Consider the following 15,469-nt stretch of genomic DNA (forward strand, 5'->3'; position numbering starts at 1 on the left):
GTATGAAGTGGAAGGAAGCTGACTGGGAGGCATGGGAGGCTGCATTAGCCGAGGCTATCTCTGAGACGCAGCCCGCCACGCTTGTCACCAGCACCGACGATATCGACAAGGTAACACTCCAACTCATTGACGCCCTCGCGGCAGCGGCATAGGACACCGCCCCGGTTTCCCGCGTCTCCCAATACTCTATCTATGCGTATTCCGAAGAACTCGCAGACCTCAAACGACGCGCATCCCAAGCAAGACGATGGGCAAAGGTGTCCGGTGACGAAGCGGATACTGAACTATTTAATCGGCTGAGACACGAACTAGGCAGGGCGGCAGCCAAAGCGGCCCGTGCTGCTCATCGACACCGGGTCGAGGGGGCAAGCGAGGATATCAACGGGTTCTGGCGTCTCGCGAATTGGGCAAGGAGCCGGGGCACACCCCGTTCCATGCATACGCCGACTCTTCTTGCAGAAGGCCGGGAATGCACTTCGATATAAGATAAAACAGCCGCGCTCAAAGCGGCCCTCTTCCCCCAATCCCAGAGGCAAAGGACACTGATGACATCCGCGTATACGAATACCTACAGCCACTCCAAGCACCAGCGATAACCACCCACGAGGTAGCCAACGCGATCCACAGAGCAGCACCTTTTAACGCCCCGGGACCGGACGGCATCCCGAGTGCCGCGCTCAAACATGCTATCAAGGTTCCTCGAGTACTGACGATCATCACCATCCTATTCAACGAAAGCCTATACCACGGATACTGCCCGCAACACTTCCGTGAGTCTACCACCGCCGTGGTGGATACCCACCGAGATACGCATCGCGCCGGACAAGCAAACTGCCATCAAGGAGCATGATGAGGCCATCAGAGCATTACGCGGGCCGAACAGGGCTATCGCCTATACAGATAGGAGTGGCACCGAGATCGGTGTCGGCGCAGCGGCAACAACGTCGAGGGGTAACTCAGTGGCTGTCATTAGCAATCTACAGACACACACTGTCTACGCAGCAGAGCTTGAAGGCGCCAGGTTGGCACTATAGGTATTCTTATATTACGATAAACAGAACGGGATCAGCACCCACCGCGTGGCCTCGATATTCACTAACAACTAGGCTGTTATCCAGGCCTACTGCCGGCCAGGACGTAGCTCAGGACAGCATATAGTTTACGCTATTGCCGATCTCATCCAGCAGCTTAGGGAAATTGGATACCATATCCGCATCCGATGGGTACCAGGGAACGAGCGGGCTGACAAGCTCGCTAATACTGCGGCAAATTCCACATCAACCGCACGATCAGCGCTACCGGCGGCGACAGTCCTCGTATCAAGCTACCGCACTATCCTCCACGAACACGCCTTCGAACAATGGAAAAGACAGTGGGCCTCGAGCCCGCATGGCTCATATACCCGCGCTTTCTTCCCTAACCCCACCAAGGCCATCTTCGATATACACCAATCATTAAAACGCCCGGCAAGCTCGGCCCTCGTGCAAATGCAGACTGGCAAAATTGGACTACGAGCCTATCTCAATACCATTAAACAATGGCGCGAGGAACAGCTCGGAGCTAAATCCTTAAGGAACCCTAAAAGGTGCAACGCCTGTGACCTTGGGAATCAGGACACGCAACACGTGCTGCTGACCTACCCCCGTTTCGCAGAACTACGGCTTCAAGTCCTCGGCCTATCGAGGGAGATAGATTGGAAAGACTGGCTCACACAGCCAGATGCGGCATCTAAAGCGGCTACATTCATACTAAAAACAACCCTACTTGGCCAGTTCCGAGCATTACCGAACACCTTCCAGGCCACCCGCGCGGGGGCCTGTGATTATGGGCAGTGTCATGCCCTGCTTGCGCTTTCGGGCCAAAATTACTACAGAAGACTAGCGCCTATATCTCCTCGAGGATGTGGGAATGAAAGATGGTCGCGAGAAGCGGCCGACGATCTAAACAAGGAGCGGGAGTGTCTGGGCAATTGATTTTCCTGGAGTGAGCGTCAGTTCCTTCGCAGCTTCGGCACTACCGGATTTCAGCTGCTAGCGTCAGCGGTACGGTGAGTGAGGTGAGTTGCACGAATGGGTCTGAGCCGATAAGTTGTTGCGAAGGAGGGAGCATTGCGGATGCGCTGAAGGGTGGATTGAAGTTGCGGGAGTGGTTGGAAGCGGGAGGAGAGCGCTGGGAATCATTTGTCTTGGCACAATCATGTGATGTAGCTTACCCGGCTGCCCTATAGAGGTCTGCCGCCAAATCGGCCTTACGGCTGACAGATGCGTGAATGAAATTACAATTACAATTACAATTGCCAACTCTGATTCGTCAATGTGGACAACTGCAATCTCTGCCTCAGGCAGTTAACCCTTGTCGGAATGTTGTGCATATAGGTCATCGCACACATGATGTAAGTTCATCGCACACATCACGTGATTCTTTTTTCACTTTGCCTCTCTTTTCCGGAAAAACATAAACCCTTCCACATCTCTTACATTACCATACCTTCACTTCACATCTACTTCCATACTAATTCTACCATCCCCCTCAAATCCAAATTCTACTTTTAAACTACTTTCAATACTTCAAATCACCATGGCAAGCCTCAAAGATCAAGTAAGTGATGATACAAGGATCAGAAGTGATGGAAAAGTGATAAAGAAGCGATACAGAAGTGATAAAACTGACGCCGAATAGGATGCCTACAAATTCTACTTAGGCAAGACCAAGACTGATCTCTCTGGCGTGTCTGGCGATATGACTAAGGATGTAAGTATTAACCCGATCAAAAAACTAGTTCTAAACTAGTTCTAACCTACTTCTAGTCTGATGGGAAATGGATTGTCTTCCCTGGCGAGCTTTAGTGCCGCTTTCCAGGTTGTCTTCATCCTGTAAGTATTAACAAACGATTTTCGAACTAGTTTCTAACTACTTTAGGTTCTCTTTCAAACTACCAACAAGCTCAAGCACCACATCATCAAAAAACATTTCGAAGAGGGAGACTTGATGCTTGGAGGAAAGGGTGGGCGGACCTCTGCTACGGCGGCCATTAAAGCCATCAGTAAGTCTTTCTACTTCTAAACTAGTTCGAAATTAATTTATCAAATCTTAGAAGACTTCTACCAGCCCCTTCAAACTCGTTACGAGGCGGAGCATGCCGATGATATCGTCCACCGTCCTAAGCTTCCCCTTAAGCGTGATAATACAGTGAGTCCTTTGTGAACTAGTATAGAACTAGTTTCTAATATGGATAATAGGTCAATATGACTCAAATGCGCGAACTACTCAAAAACATTGGCAAAACTGGCGCATGTGAATGCTGTAAGGCAGAGAAGGCCGCGAAATGTAAGTTCTTACTCTCTTTCTCTTAAATACTAGTTTCAAACTAATTCTTTAATACTATTTTGCGGTCATGAATCTCGCCGTTCTAAGTGTGATTTCTTTGATTTGTTTTCTGAGACTGAAGAAGAGGGTGAAGATGAGGCTTAAAGAGCAGGAGACTACTACGGCCGAGTAAAAGAACCAGTTTCGAACTAGTTCCGGCAAAGCGAGTATTTAGGTAGTGGATATCAAGGAAAGAACTAGTCTCAAACTAGTTCTACAGTGGTTAATTCGTCCAATTTAGGGTCTAAACGCGATAATTAGATTAAAGCATATAAAAAGTAATTCCAAACTAGTTCCCTCTCTTTATCTGCTCTAATTGCGCCGCAACAAGCTGCCTTTCTAGTTCCATCTTCGCAACCCTCAGTTCTTGTTCTTTAGTCTCAAGCTCTAACTGCCGGCGCTTTATTCGTCTTTCTTCTTGAGCATCTTCTATCTCCTGGCGTTTCTGCTGAATTTCGAGCTCTCGAAGATCGCTTAAATGATCACGATTCTGCGACTTAATCGTTGCTGTACGACGAAGACTAGAGCTTAAAGACACACTATAGAAGTAGTTAGTAATTACTTCTTAAACTAGTTTCAAACTAGTTTAATACATACCGAGACTGGCTACGTGTAACCCCTCTAGAGCTTGATCGCCGTGGTGTGGCTGATCTTGATCTTGACCGTGGTGTAGCTGACCTTGACTGACGTTCAATATCAAATATAAAGCCAGAAGATGACGCCCCGGGGAGGGTTTGATCGTCAATATCAAACCGCATCTGTTCATCTCTATATTGACTGGCTTTCTGTTCAGCTCTCTCTCTTTTTTTAGCCTCGCGCTGAAGATTTCTTCCAACCCGGGCCTCAATATCATCAGCTTGATAGCGGTGATGAATACCGAAAGCATCTCGATTCTCTAATTGATCAAGATCCTGTTGATCGAGGTATAACGACCTATAAATAGTTAGTAACTAGTTATAAATTAGTTCGCACCTGATTCTTACTTTGTCACAGCACCTAACAATGAATCATAAGTTCCTAGTGCATAGGACTTATTATGGCTTTGCTCAACTGTATTCGTATGAGGCCGGAATCTTGAGAAGAATTCGGGGCGAACACCTGAGCATGCTTTACAAAGCCCTGCTGCAATTACTGGGTGTCTCTTATGTCGAACCCAGTATTTAAGGTTTGGATCTTGCTCTAAAACTAGTTAGCATTCAATTAGTAACTAGATTAGAACTAGTTATTTACCTTCAATAAGGTCTAGTAGCCTATAATAATCATCTTCGGTTTGACATGAAAGTAGCCCATTTAGACGCTCGCGACGCTCTATATGGGAGTTATCTGGTCGATTTGGGTAGATCTTTGATACTGTTCGCATAAAATGGATAGCACAAAAGATCATAATCCGTACGAGGTGCCAGGTTGGAGAACGTTGATTCTGCTCGGTATCTTGGTCCTGAAGGAATGCACCTAAGCCTTTATACCGATTAGTAACTAATTAGTAACTAGTTTCTAATTAGTTCACTTACCAAAGATCTGCTTTGGGCCCATATCACCAACAATTGCCTTAATACCTTCCCTATGAAGGTAGTGAAACCTAATAGGTCTCCCTATAGACCTTGACATAAGTTCAAAAACCATCTGGAAGATGAATTTGTATCCCGCGGCGCTCTCTTGGTCAGTAAAGACACGACAGAGCGTTATGACTAACCCAGAAGTAGTAAGTAACTAGTTATTAATTACTTAATAGCATCCTTACTTACTTTTACCATGGTCTGTGAGCATTGTAGCGAATATTACCTCGTTAATGTCTCCTTTCACCCGCTTATAAGACATATCAACCTCGATAGCATCGCGCGTTGCTAGAAATTGAAGCTGCTTAGCGAAAGCGCAGAAGACAAAATTCCCTTCTGAAGTTTCATAGATCTCTTGAACATATTCCTAAAGAAATAATTAGTTCGTAACTAGTTAAGAACTAGTTTTTAACTAGATAGATTACCTTTAGATCAGGTTTGGCCTCTAAATGATGGCGTAGGCCAGCTATACCTTTACCGAGTGGGTAGTTCAGCGCTCGTTGTTTCCAAAGTAATGCCGAAACCTTATCAATCTTAGCAAAGCTAGAATGGATCTGTGATAGCGTTTTGCATTTATATTGCTTGCAGAATTCACGAAGCGCAGGGCTACGTAGGAATGTGCCTATAAGTAGTTAGTAATTAGTTCAAAAGTAGTTTAAAAGTAGCTAAATATATAAACATACTTAGCTTAAGGTCTGGGTCTAGATTTTTGCAAATTAGATCAAGGACCTCGCTAGCGATTATCCATGGAGCTTTTGTAGGCGGCGGTGGTGGATGAGAATGCCTTCCACGAGAGTAGAATATTGCGTATGGGTATCTCTCAGGGAGTAGCGGGATAAAGGTCTGGAATATGACGTTACAAGCGCCATGGCTCTGGATTTTACCCTGACCCTGAGGATGAATAACGCCTAAATCTAGTTAGTAACTAGATCTTAACTAGTTTAGAACTGATTCATACCGCATAATGGCCTCCTTGAGGCCGCCGGTTCAATCACTCCGCAAGTCAGTGGTCTAGGCTGACAGGTAGAGGCTAGAAGCTTCTGTAGAAGTTCTACATCAAGTGATCTCTCTTTTGGGATTAGAGAAGTGTAGAAGTGATCTTGACGGTTTTCTCGTGATGAATTCGCGCAGCTTATATAATAGCTATGCACGCCAGATAGGTTCTAATAACTAGTTAGTAACTAATTATTTACTAGTAGTTATAGGACTTACATCGTGATAGTGCTGGCGAAATATAGGTTCACAACCTTGACGAGAGAATTTACACGCGACACCCCGAAGAAACTTCTTCTTGATAGCGTTATATAGCCTAAATAAAGGTTAGTTTAGTTTAGAACTAATTCGAAATTAGTTTACATACCCAATACTATTACGCTGTAGCTCTCCATTACCCTCTGTAAGCGAGGAATCCGCGATCTCTTGGCGTATGCTTGTAATCAGGGTCCATAGATCTTTATCCGCTTTTGTATGGGCTAGATATGAGAGTCTAGGATCAAGAAACTCGCAGCTCTTTATACCGCTACATTTAAAGCGCTTTCGCTCTGTTTGGCAGCCAAGGTATGCAGAGTGTATGTTCTTTGTGTCCCCAAAGCCACCCATAGCATATTGTGTCTAATAATTTATTAGTAACTGTTTATAACTAGTTATAAGCTAGTTTATAACTTACTGATTTCATAATACGTCGTAGCTCCTCGGGTTTATATTTGTCGATACTCACGATATACGCAAACCCGTCATCATGAGTTTCGGGATACTCTGGGAGCAAAGGTACGTACTCAATCACAGCAGCTGATATAGCGTGAGTTGGGTGAAAGGTTAAGGGAGTCGGAATATTAGGTGCCTTTGAAAATAGTTAATAATTAATTCTAAACTAGTTCGGAATTAAATGTGGTGAATATATATTTACCTCGTCCGGGTCAGGAATTGCGGTTTCAAATTCTTGCCCGCTGTCAAACGGGTCGACATAATCGCCTATATCCTCTGTATCGGGCGTAGAATCAAACTGTAGAAGCTCAGAGAGTGTACGATCCTCATAAGCCCTCCAGGTATAATCTGTAGCGCGTTCCATGGTAGATAGGTTGATAATTAAAAGAGACTGAAAGAAAGAAGTTGGGTGTGTGGATAGATTACCAGGTTACAAGGGTTTACCCTAGAAATTTACGGGGTTGCGATGAGCACGGGCCATGATTATTGGAAATATCACGTGATGTATTCGATGACCTCTCGGTCGGTGTGCGATGACCTGGTTCCTCATGTTTGATATGCAACCAATCAACTATATCAAAAGCTCTGTTTCTGTACTACCCCTGATTCTGGCAATTTATAGGGGGATTCTAGATTACATAAGTAATAAACATGAAGGATAAATGTATCTCTGATCCACCGCGGTATTCGTATTGACAACCCTGAACCTGCTTCGTGACCAAATTACGAGCCTGTGCAACTCCTCAAGAGAACCAACCAATCACGTCGATCTTACTGACTAGCTTTCCTTGGTATAGAGCATGTGCATTCAAAATAACGTATAGATGACGGCATAGAACACCTGAATCTGGTTTGTTACCTCTCCGCCTTGTCTATGAACACAGTATACATGTACAGTGAATGAAAATCACTTTCTGTATCATGCCTGTGTGATCTCAGGAATAAGAACTGACAAATTGAAGAGATCGAGGGTTGCGAGGCCTGGTTAAGTGTCATCATTTTATCGTACCGAGGACCAACGGCTTTGAAAATGAGGTATCAATGAACACTTTATTTCACTGTATTCAACGGAGAGATGAAGTAATTAGTCATTTCATGTCTCATTTCGACCATTCTATAGACTCGTTCTTTTAAGAAGACCAAATACTTGCTCAAAGACTTGCTACATTTTTTGAGTGTCCCTTGATCTTGAAGCTTTTTTGAATCTTACATGCTCTCTGGCAATGACCATGTAGTCCAAATGACAAGAGCAATGATATTGGTAACATGACACTTGGTATGCATCTGCGTCTGCTCACAACACGTGACCAATACTTATCCACGCCATAGAATATTGACAGAGTTACAAGACGCTCAGAATAACGGCATTCGAAATATTGGTCTTTGCCTAGAGGACCCCTGCCGTGCAATCACCAATCAACGAAGAATTGGCGTGGCTGTGTGCAAATGCCAAGAGACAAATCTTTCAGAGCTAGCAATTATCTCCAATCATATATTGCCATAGCCTAGTTGAGCGGTCCGTGTGACCAGCGCGCCGGCCCGAAAAATTCTCGCCCCCTCTCCCGCAAACCCTCTCGCACACCCTCTCTAGTTACTTGGGGTTTGCTTTTCTAGATACATGAAAACGTACCAAATTGGGGCCCTGTTGATTCGGCTGTTGATGCCTTAATAATTAACTAGCGAGGTGTGGGTGTCGAATACTCCATTGACGCTAATAAGATTTCAACTGCGCTTATATCGACAAGATGTAACCCTGCTTTATGGAAAGAGGAGCACAGGGCATTGATAATCTCAATTTCCCTGTGATTTCTTAGTTCTTATTATCGCCTGAATACTTCCTCTTTCCGTCTCCTTTCCCTTTTGTTATTGGTATTGACTCGTTAGTCTTTTATTGAAATGCTGTTCAATCCCATTGCTGCTGCATCGCTGCTAGCTGTGCTCGGCACGCTATTGACGGATGTGTTGGCTCAGGATGCCGAGGGCTGGTACAATGCTCACCCAGCCATGGCGCGTATCAACCGGGTGAACCAAGACACACATCAGATCGTCGATGAATTCGGCCGTACGCGGTTCTTCCACGGAACCAATGTCGTTATGAAGGAGCCGCCGTGGCATCGGCCATTAGAGTGGGTACCTGGTGTCTCGTCGTTTGGCAAGCAAGATGTTCAAAACCTACATGACTTGGGTCTAAACATCGTGCGATTGGGCCACAGCTGGGCCGGTGCCGAGCCTGTGCGTGGGTTGTACAACCAGACATTTCTCGACATCTTAAAGAAGCAGACCAAGATGGCTGAGGACCATGGCCTCTATGTTCTAGTGGATGTGCATCAGGACTGCCTCTCCCGGCAATTTTGTGGTCACGGCGTACCTGACGTAAGTAGATGTCAAAGCATGTTGGCATCAACGATACTGACACTACTTTGTAGTGGTTTGTTCAGGAGGACTGGATACCGAGCAGCAGCATGTATCCATTTCCTCTCAAGCTGGCTCCGTTCCCTGTGGATGAAAATGGCTTCCCATCGCCGCAGTCGCTCTGCGATACTATCGACTGGTCTCTGAGTTACACATCGGTGGCGGTGGGCAATGCGTTTGGGTGGCTATACAACAACTACGACGGGGTGGGCGACGCGTTTGCGATGTACTGGAAAAAGCTGGCATCCTTGTATGCCGGGACGGCCAACGTGGTTGGCTATAATTTGTTGAATGAGCCGTGGGTGGGCGACACGTGGGCTGATCCGACATTGCTAGTACCAGGTGTTGCCGACCACAAAGTTCTAGAAGGGCTCTGGAACCGCGCCACTAAGCAGATCCGTATCATCGACAATGACACACTCATTTGGTTCGAAGGCGCTACCCTAGATATCTTATCGGGTTTCAACAACGTCCCTCTTAGGGACGGCTCAAAGTCAGTGCAGTCATTCCACTACTACAGCCCGCCGCAGCTGGGCTCCATTTCCACCACGCTCAACAACCGCCACAAGGACAACGAGCGTCTTAAGACCGCTGGTGTGCTAACCGAGCTTACGTTCTGGATGGGCGACGAGAAGCAGATGCAGGGCCTAACAGATGCCATGGCGGCGACCGACGCAAATATGGTTTCCTGGATTGGTTGGGCATACGAGAATCTGTACAATGGCACGTCTGGTCATCCTTACCCTGAACTAGCGAAGCACTACAGTCGTGCATATCCCGCCGCCGTCGCTGGCACTCCCACCAGTTTCAGCTTTTCTGAGAGCTCGGCCACTTTCAAGCTGCAGTTCACGTCTGATCCCAGTATTGACGCGCCCACCGAAATCATCCTACCCCCATCCACCTTCCCCAATGGATATACGGTCCAGGTCTCACCCGACGGCAGTGTGCTGCAGTATACGCTCGACAAACGTACCCTGGCCTTGTTCACATCCACCAACGTCAAGAACGCTACCAAAATCTCTGTCACTATTTCTTGTAAATAGCACCTTCCCTATTTTACAGTACCTTCAAGATTACTACGTACCCTGATTATCATTGTGGTTGTTATTATCATCCCATCAAGTTCATTCTCCCCACAGAGCTATCTAGCTATACAGACCATGTTTCTTAGGCTAGACGTCGACATCAACCTGGATCCATCGTCAATTTCTCCGCTCTCCTCATCTTCAACTCTTGGCGAGATTTTTCGGTAAAAGCGGCTTTCGGATCATCACGTTCAAGATCTACAAGCGCCTCCGATACGGGTTGAAATGGCTCGGTCACCAAAACATCTTTGGGGGTCGCCTTCAAGTGCTGATCCTCTTTGGAGCCTACCCGGGTGCATGTGCCTTGCTGCTGGTCTTTTTTTTACGCTGGGTGTTGAAATCGATCAACACAATCACTTCAACTAGTGTTGATGTCTTCTTCTCCTGGCATTGTAACTTGAAGATGGTCATTCCTGGCGATCAAAGCATTCTAGAAATTGGGTAGAACATGATTTGCAATCCATAGCTCTACAGTTGTTCCACAGTGATGCGGACATGCACTCGGGGTCAAATAGCCCGAGCGGGTAGTCTTCACCCGGTCCCGCCATTCGGAACGCCAGGGTCGGCACTGTCAAATTCGCAATTCGCCCCGAGGGTCACTGCAATAATTTCCGGAATATAGACCGAGATCCTCTCGTATACAGATCTCCCGAGCTCATGTGAAAACTAGGCCGTGACGCGTCTGCTCCGATGCTACGGCGATACGTGACTTGGAAACCGAGGGCAAATTACAAGGGTACAGAGACAGAGATACAGAGACAGAGATACAGAGATACGGAGATAAGATATAGAAATTGAAGACGGTACCAAGCCTCAGGTGCATTCAAATTTTGGTATATACAGACAAATTTAATCGTTCATCATTGCTCATAGAAGAATCCATCTACCCGAACAGGGCATCGCCCAGGCGGTAGTGGACGGTCTTGACCTGGGTGTAGTTGTCCAGGGCGTAGGAGCCGAGCTCACGGCCGAGGCCGGACTCCTTGAAGCCGCCGAAGGGAGCCTGGTAAGAGATCATGTTGTAGCTGTTGATCCAGACGGTACCGGCCTTGAGGGCGTTGGAGACACGGATGGCGGTGTTGACGTTCTTGGTGTGGACGGCGGCGGCAAGACCGTAGCTGGTGTTGTTACCGATCTTGATAGCCTCGGCCTCATCCTTGAACTTCTGGACAGCAATGACGGGGCCGAAGATCTCCTCCTGGGCGATCTTCATGTCAGGGGTGACGTCAGTGAAGACAGTGGGCTGAATGAAGTAGCCCTCGGTACCGTGACGCTCACCGCCGACAGCGACGGTGGCACCCTCCTTCTTGCCGTGGTTGATGTACTCCATGATACGGTCGAACTGGAGCTGAGAGACCTGAGGACCCTGGAAGGTGTCAGACTCGAAGGGGTTGCCGAGCTGGTTCTGGGCCGCGCGCTCCTTGAAGCGGGCAATGAACTTGTCGTAGATACCCTCCTGGACCAGCAGGCGGGAACCGGCACAGCAGCACTGGCCGTGGTTGAAGAAGATACCAAAGTTGGACCAGGAGATGGCATTGTCAATATCGGCATCGTCGAAGACGATGTTGGGGGACTTGCCACCCAGCTCGAGGGTAACCTTCTTCAAGTTACTCTTAGCGGCCGCCTGCAGAATCATGCGGCCAACCAGGGTGGAACCAGTGAAGGCAACCTTGTCAATGTCCATGTGGCTGGAGATCGCGGCACCAGCAGTGCGGCCGAAGCCGGAGATGACGTTGATGACACCGGGGGGAAACCAGCCTCGACAATCAGCTTCGAGGCGTACAGACCAGATAGAGGAGTCTGCTCGGCGGTCTTAATAATGACGGTGTTACCAGCGGCAATGGCAGGGCCGATCTTCCAAGCCCACATCAGGATGGGGAAGTTCCAAGGAATGATCTGACCGCAGACACCGACGGGCTCATGGCGGGTATAGGAGAGGGTCTCGGTGTTGGTATCGATAGTCTGACCGGTGATCTTGTCCGCCCAGCCACCATAGTAGCGCAGGCAGCCGGCAGCGTTGGCAATGTCCACCTTGGCCATGGTCACAGCCTTGCCGTTATCGAGGGCCTCGATACTGGCCAGGGTCTCCATATCACGCTCGAACAGGTCAGCCAGCTTGGTGAGCATACGGCCACGGTCCGAAGGGGTCACAGTGTGCCAGGCACCTTCGAAGGCAGTGCGAGCAGCCTTGACGGCAATGTCGACATCCTTCTCGGTGGCCTCGTGGACCGAGGTAATAACCTTCTCGTCGGTGGGGTTCGTGGTCTCGAAGGTCTTGCCGTCGACACCGGCGATGAACTCGTTGTTAATGAACCTGATCAGGGAAGGGTTAGAGCAAATCAAAGGCATTGTAGCTTCTAGCTACTAGCTGGACCAAAGGTACTTACAAGCCGAGAGGCTGCTCGTAAGTCACGTTAGGAGTTTTGATGGTGGTAGAAAGCGCCATGATTGATTTGGATATCACAGATGAGGAGGAGGCAACAGCAAAGGGGCAGGGAGAGCTCTTTATACGGAACCAAATGAATCTGCAAGTTGCGGGGTTCTCCAGCGCCACGGTATTTCCTAGCATTACTCAAGTTACCCAGTGGCGCGGGGCGAACAAGGTACATGATGATACATGTGGGTCCGCACAATGTGCCAGTCGGAGTAAGTCCCTTCGCGTACCGCTGGCCGAGCTCACCCCCTCCTTTTCTTGCGCGGGGACATTTCCTCCCCAATTCCGGTATCCTATGAGCCGAGGAAGTTTCTACCTTAATCCGCATCAGCTAATCCGCATTGCTGATACATCTACCGGCCAATCATACTTTTATCATCCCTTTCGAGCATTTATGATTCGAGAGCATATGCCACATACCGGGCCAAAGGGAGGGGCGAGTGGAACCTAAACGATCATCCTGATGTATGCGCGGAGCAACATCTGCCCGGCTACCCTCGGTGGGGTTCTTTCGGGGTCTTTTCCACGTTTAGACTTGGAGAGCAAGAGAGCGAGCCAGAGCCAAGGACCTATTAGAACATTCACGTTGGATGAGTGGACAGCTAGACTGGATGGACTGGGACTACAGTACAGTAGATCGGCCGAGAGATCTCTGCTTTGCTTCCTTATCCGGCAATTCATTACACCGAGCTTGCTTCGCTCTAGCTCGTTGTGGTAGCAGGTGTCCACCTGGTCACCCCCGACGTATGTGATGTAGAGACGTTGTGGCCAATTTACAGTTTGCCCCGGTTCAGAAAGCGCAGGGGGAGATCGACGTGCCGCGCCCGCACAAATTCCGCGACATTCTTCCCCAGCACGTCCACGGTGCTGGTCACTCCGACCCCTCGATCCAATAAGTTACGGAATAAAAAGTGTACCGCATGGAGACCGGGCAGTTCGAAACGCTCGATCGCTAGCTGCGACTGAGTGCGGCCCGTGTCACCCAGCAATTCCCGCGCCGTGCTCACCGACAACAGTGTGCGGAGCCACAGGTACTCGTCGCTGTAGCGGACCCAGAAGCCGCAGTTGGAGTCGGCCCCCTTGTCTCCCGACCGTGCATGCACGATCCATCCCAGCGGTCCACGAATGGTTGGTCCAAAATCGCTGGCCAAGTCGACTGCTTTTTCGGTATGCGTGACCGCCTGTGAAGGTTGTCGCGAGGGGTACGTCTTGGTGAGTGGTGGAGGGGCAATATCGAGAATCTGAGTACGCGCCGTGGGCTTCCAGGGAAGATGTACGCGATGCTGCACATCCTGCTGCGGTAAAAGCGTCACATAGTACTCGAAGAGGGGGCGAGGGAAGCCTTGGCGCATATCCAGGTGAAAGGTGGCGCCGGGATACCCAGCCATGATGTTGTCCGTGATGGGTTTCAAGAACCGCGTTGGGGATAGATCCTCCGCTCGTGGGGCCTGCACCACGATTCGCAGGGGCACCGTGGCACGGTTTTGATCGCGTGTATCAGGCTGACTGGAACCCAGGAGATCGAACTTGAGGCTGGTGAACCGGTTCGAGTACGGGCTCAGCAGCCGGCGAATCTGCATCTCCAGCATCCGCGCTTTGTCTTCGATATCCAGTCCAGTGAGAAACCACCAAGCCTCCGCCTGGAAGCCACCGCGAGCAGTGATACCGACCTTGGTGGTGGGCGGAGGGGGTCCAGACCGAACCCCGTGGACGGCCACTCGGTTGGCACCTCGCTGCTCGAAATGGATGCCATCCAGTACAGCTGTGACGTCCGAGTTGTAGTACCAAGGTCCCTGGATTTCGTACAGCAACTGTGACTTGCAGGTATCAACCGTCACCGCACCACCACTTGCGTGCTTTTGCATTGTGATGATTACATCGCCTTCCTTGGAGATCTCAGCAATTGGATATCCAATATTGCCCCAGCCCTGTTCCAGGGCTTTGAAACCTGTGAAATTCCCACCACAGACATAGTTACTGCACTCGATGAGATGGCCGGCGACGAAGGCGTTGGCGAGCTTGTCCAGCTCATCACGCTGCCAGCTGTGGTACCAGCAGGCCGCGCCAATTATGGGGGATGCATCGGATACTCGTCCGCAAAGCACGAGATCTGCTCCCTCGGCGAGTGCAGCGGCAATTCCTAGACCTCCAAGATAGCATTGTGCGTAGATAGGCTCGAAGGACCAGTCTGCCAGACGCTCCCCGGTGTAGATGTTGTGAAATTCCGATCCCCCCGCCGCCAAGGACTTCTGCACGGCAGGAAGTACCTCGTCTCCCGAGACCCATGCGACCTATCGTAGCATAAGATTAGGCGCACCGAGAGATCATCAGAAAGTGGAAGTCAACCGACCTTCAAATCCAATCCCTTCTCCTGGACCATCTTTACGACCACCTCGTAGAGTCCCTTAGTATCCGTGACGCCTGCATTTACCGCTACTTTGATCCCATACTTGGCCAGGTCTTCTAGTGCCGGATCCAATGCCTCCAAGAATGAAAGATCGTATGCTGGTGCCGCTGCATCAGAGGATGCTGCCTGGTCCGCTCGTCGACCCGCGGCAGTGGCCATGTTGAACTCGCTCATGAAATCGGCGATGATGACATCCACCGGGTCCGTTGGATAATGGCGTGCAAATTCCGCAATTGCATGTCGACGGTCTGAGGCAGAGCCCGAGGCGCCTGAATGGGTTAGCGACGACTTTTGGACCCCAGTTGAAGCCACCTACCTGCGATTCTAATGGGACGACCTGAAAAAGCCATAGTGTTGCTCTTATCCTGGCAGTTGAACCATGTGGAAGGCAATGCCCCCAAAGCTGAAAGAGATGCCGGATGCTGTGGCATCCAAAGTTAACACCGAGGCAGCTCGGCTGAAAATGCGGAGAATGCGGGGGTTGGACGATCGGATAACGTATTTT

General features: G+C 49.2%; 6 protein-coding genes across 6 annotated transcripts; 3 read left to right on the forward strand and 3 right to left on the reverse strand.

Moving 5' to 3' along the window:
• Positions 1-2: 2 nt before the first annotated feature.
• N7443_000095 (uncharacterized protein) lies at positions 3-1,973 on the forward strand (the record flags this gene model as incomplete). Its single annotated transcript, XM_056880151.1, has 5 exons — positions 3-110; positions 153-385; positions 496-770; positions 901-1,021; positions 1,142-1,973. 5 exons carry the CDS (start codon positions 3-5, stop codon positions 1,971-1,973), a joined length of 1,569 nt encoding a protein of 522 aa, XP_056745389.1.
• A 604-nt stretch (positions 1,974-2,577) lies between these two features.
• N7443_000096 (reverse transcriptase) lies at positions 2,578-3,371 on the forward strand (the record flags this gene model as incomplete). Its single annotated transcript, XM_056880152.1, has 6 exons — positions 2,578-2,598; positions 2,680-2,751; positions 2,920-3,043; positions 3,095-3,189; positions 3,240-3,327; positions 3,361-3,371. 6 exons carry the CDS (start codon positions 2,578-2,580, stop codon positions 3,369-3,371), a joined length of 411 nt encoding a protein of 136 aa, XP_056745390.1.
• Positions 3,372-3,655: 284 nt separating this feature from the next.
• On the reverse strand, positions 3,656-7,029 carry N7443_000097 (uncharacterized protein; the record flags this gene model as incomplete). The annotated part of the gene is made up of 13 exons (XM_056880153.1): positions 6,829-7,029; positions 6,589-6,762; positions 6,283-6,533; positions 6,135-6,231; positions 5,881-6,085; positions 5,606-5,830; positions 5,348-5,544; positions 5,112-5,289; positions 4,878-5,054; positions 4,597-4,824; positions 4,350-4,545; positions 4,045-4,299; positions 3,656-3,905 (listed from the first exon to the last, which is right to left on the reverse strand). The coding sequence occupies exons 1-13, from the start codon at positions 6,988-6,990 to the stop codon at positions 3,656-3,658; spliced, it is 2,595 nt and encodes an 864-aa protein (XP_056745391.1). The 5' UTR covers positions 6,991-7,029.
• A 1,493-nt stretch (positions 7,030-8,522) lies between these two features.
• Positions 8,523-10,081, forward strand: N7443_000098 (putative endoglycoceramidase; the record flags this gene model as incomplete). Its single annotated transcript, XM_056880154.1, has 2 exons — positions 8,523-8,999; positions 9,053-10,081. 2 exons carry the CDS (start codon positions 8,523-8,525, stop codon positions 10,079-10,081), a joined length of 1,506 nt encoding a protein of 501 aa, XP_056745392.1.
• A 925-nt stretch (positions 10,082-11,006) lies between these two features.
• N7443_000099 (uncharacterized protein) lies at positions 11,007-12,569 on the reverse strand (the record flags this gene model as incomplete). The annotated part of the gene is made up of 3 exons (XM_056880155.1): positions 11,007-11,881; positions 11,911-12,437; positions 12,511-12,569. The coding sequence occupies 3 exons, from the start codon at positions 12,567-12,569 to the stop codon at positions 11,007-11,009; spliced, it is 1,461 nt and encodes a 486-aa protein (XP_056745393.1).
• Positions 12,570-13,330: 761 nt separating this feature from the next.
• N7443_000100 (acyclic terpene utilization AtuA family protein) lies at positions 13,331-15,314 on the reverse strand (the record flags this gene model as incomplete). The annotated part of the gene is made up of 3 exons (XM_056880156.1): positions 13,331-14,848; positions 14,908-15,233; positions 15,281-15,314. The coding sequence occupies 3 exons, from the start codon at positions 15,312-15,314 to the stop codon at positions 13,331-13,333; spliced, it is 1,878 nt and encodes a 625-aa protein (XP_056745394.1).
• Between the last annotated feature and the right edge of the window lie 155 nt (positions 15,315-15,469).

The sequence above is a fragment of the Penicillium atrosanguineum genome (genome assembly GCF_028827265.1).
Source record: "Penicillium atrosanguineum strain IBT 20685 chromosome Unknown utg000001l_segment0_segment0, whole genome shotgun sequence".
NCBI lineage: Eukaryota > Fungi > Ascomycota > Eurotiomycetes > Eurotiales > Aspergillaceae > Penicillium > Penicillium atrosanguineum.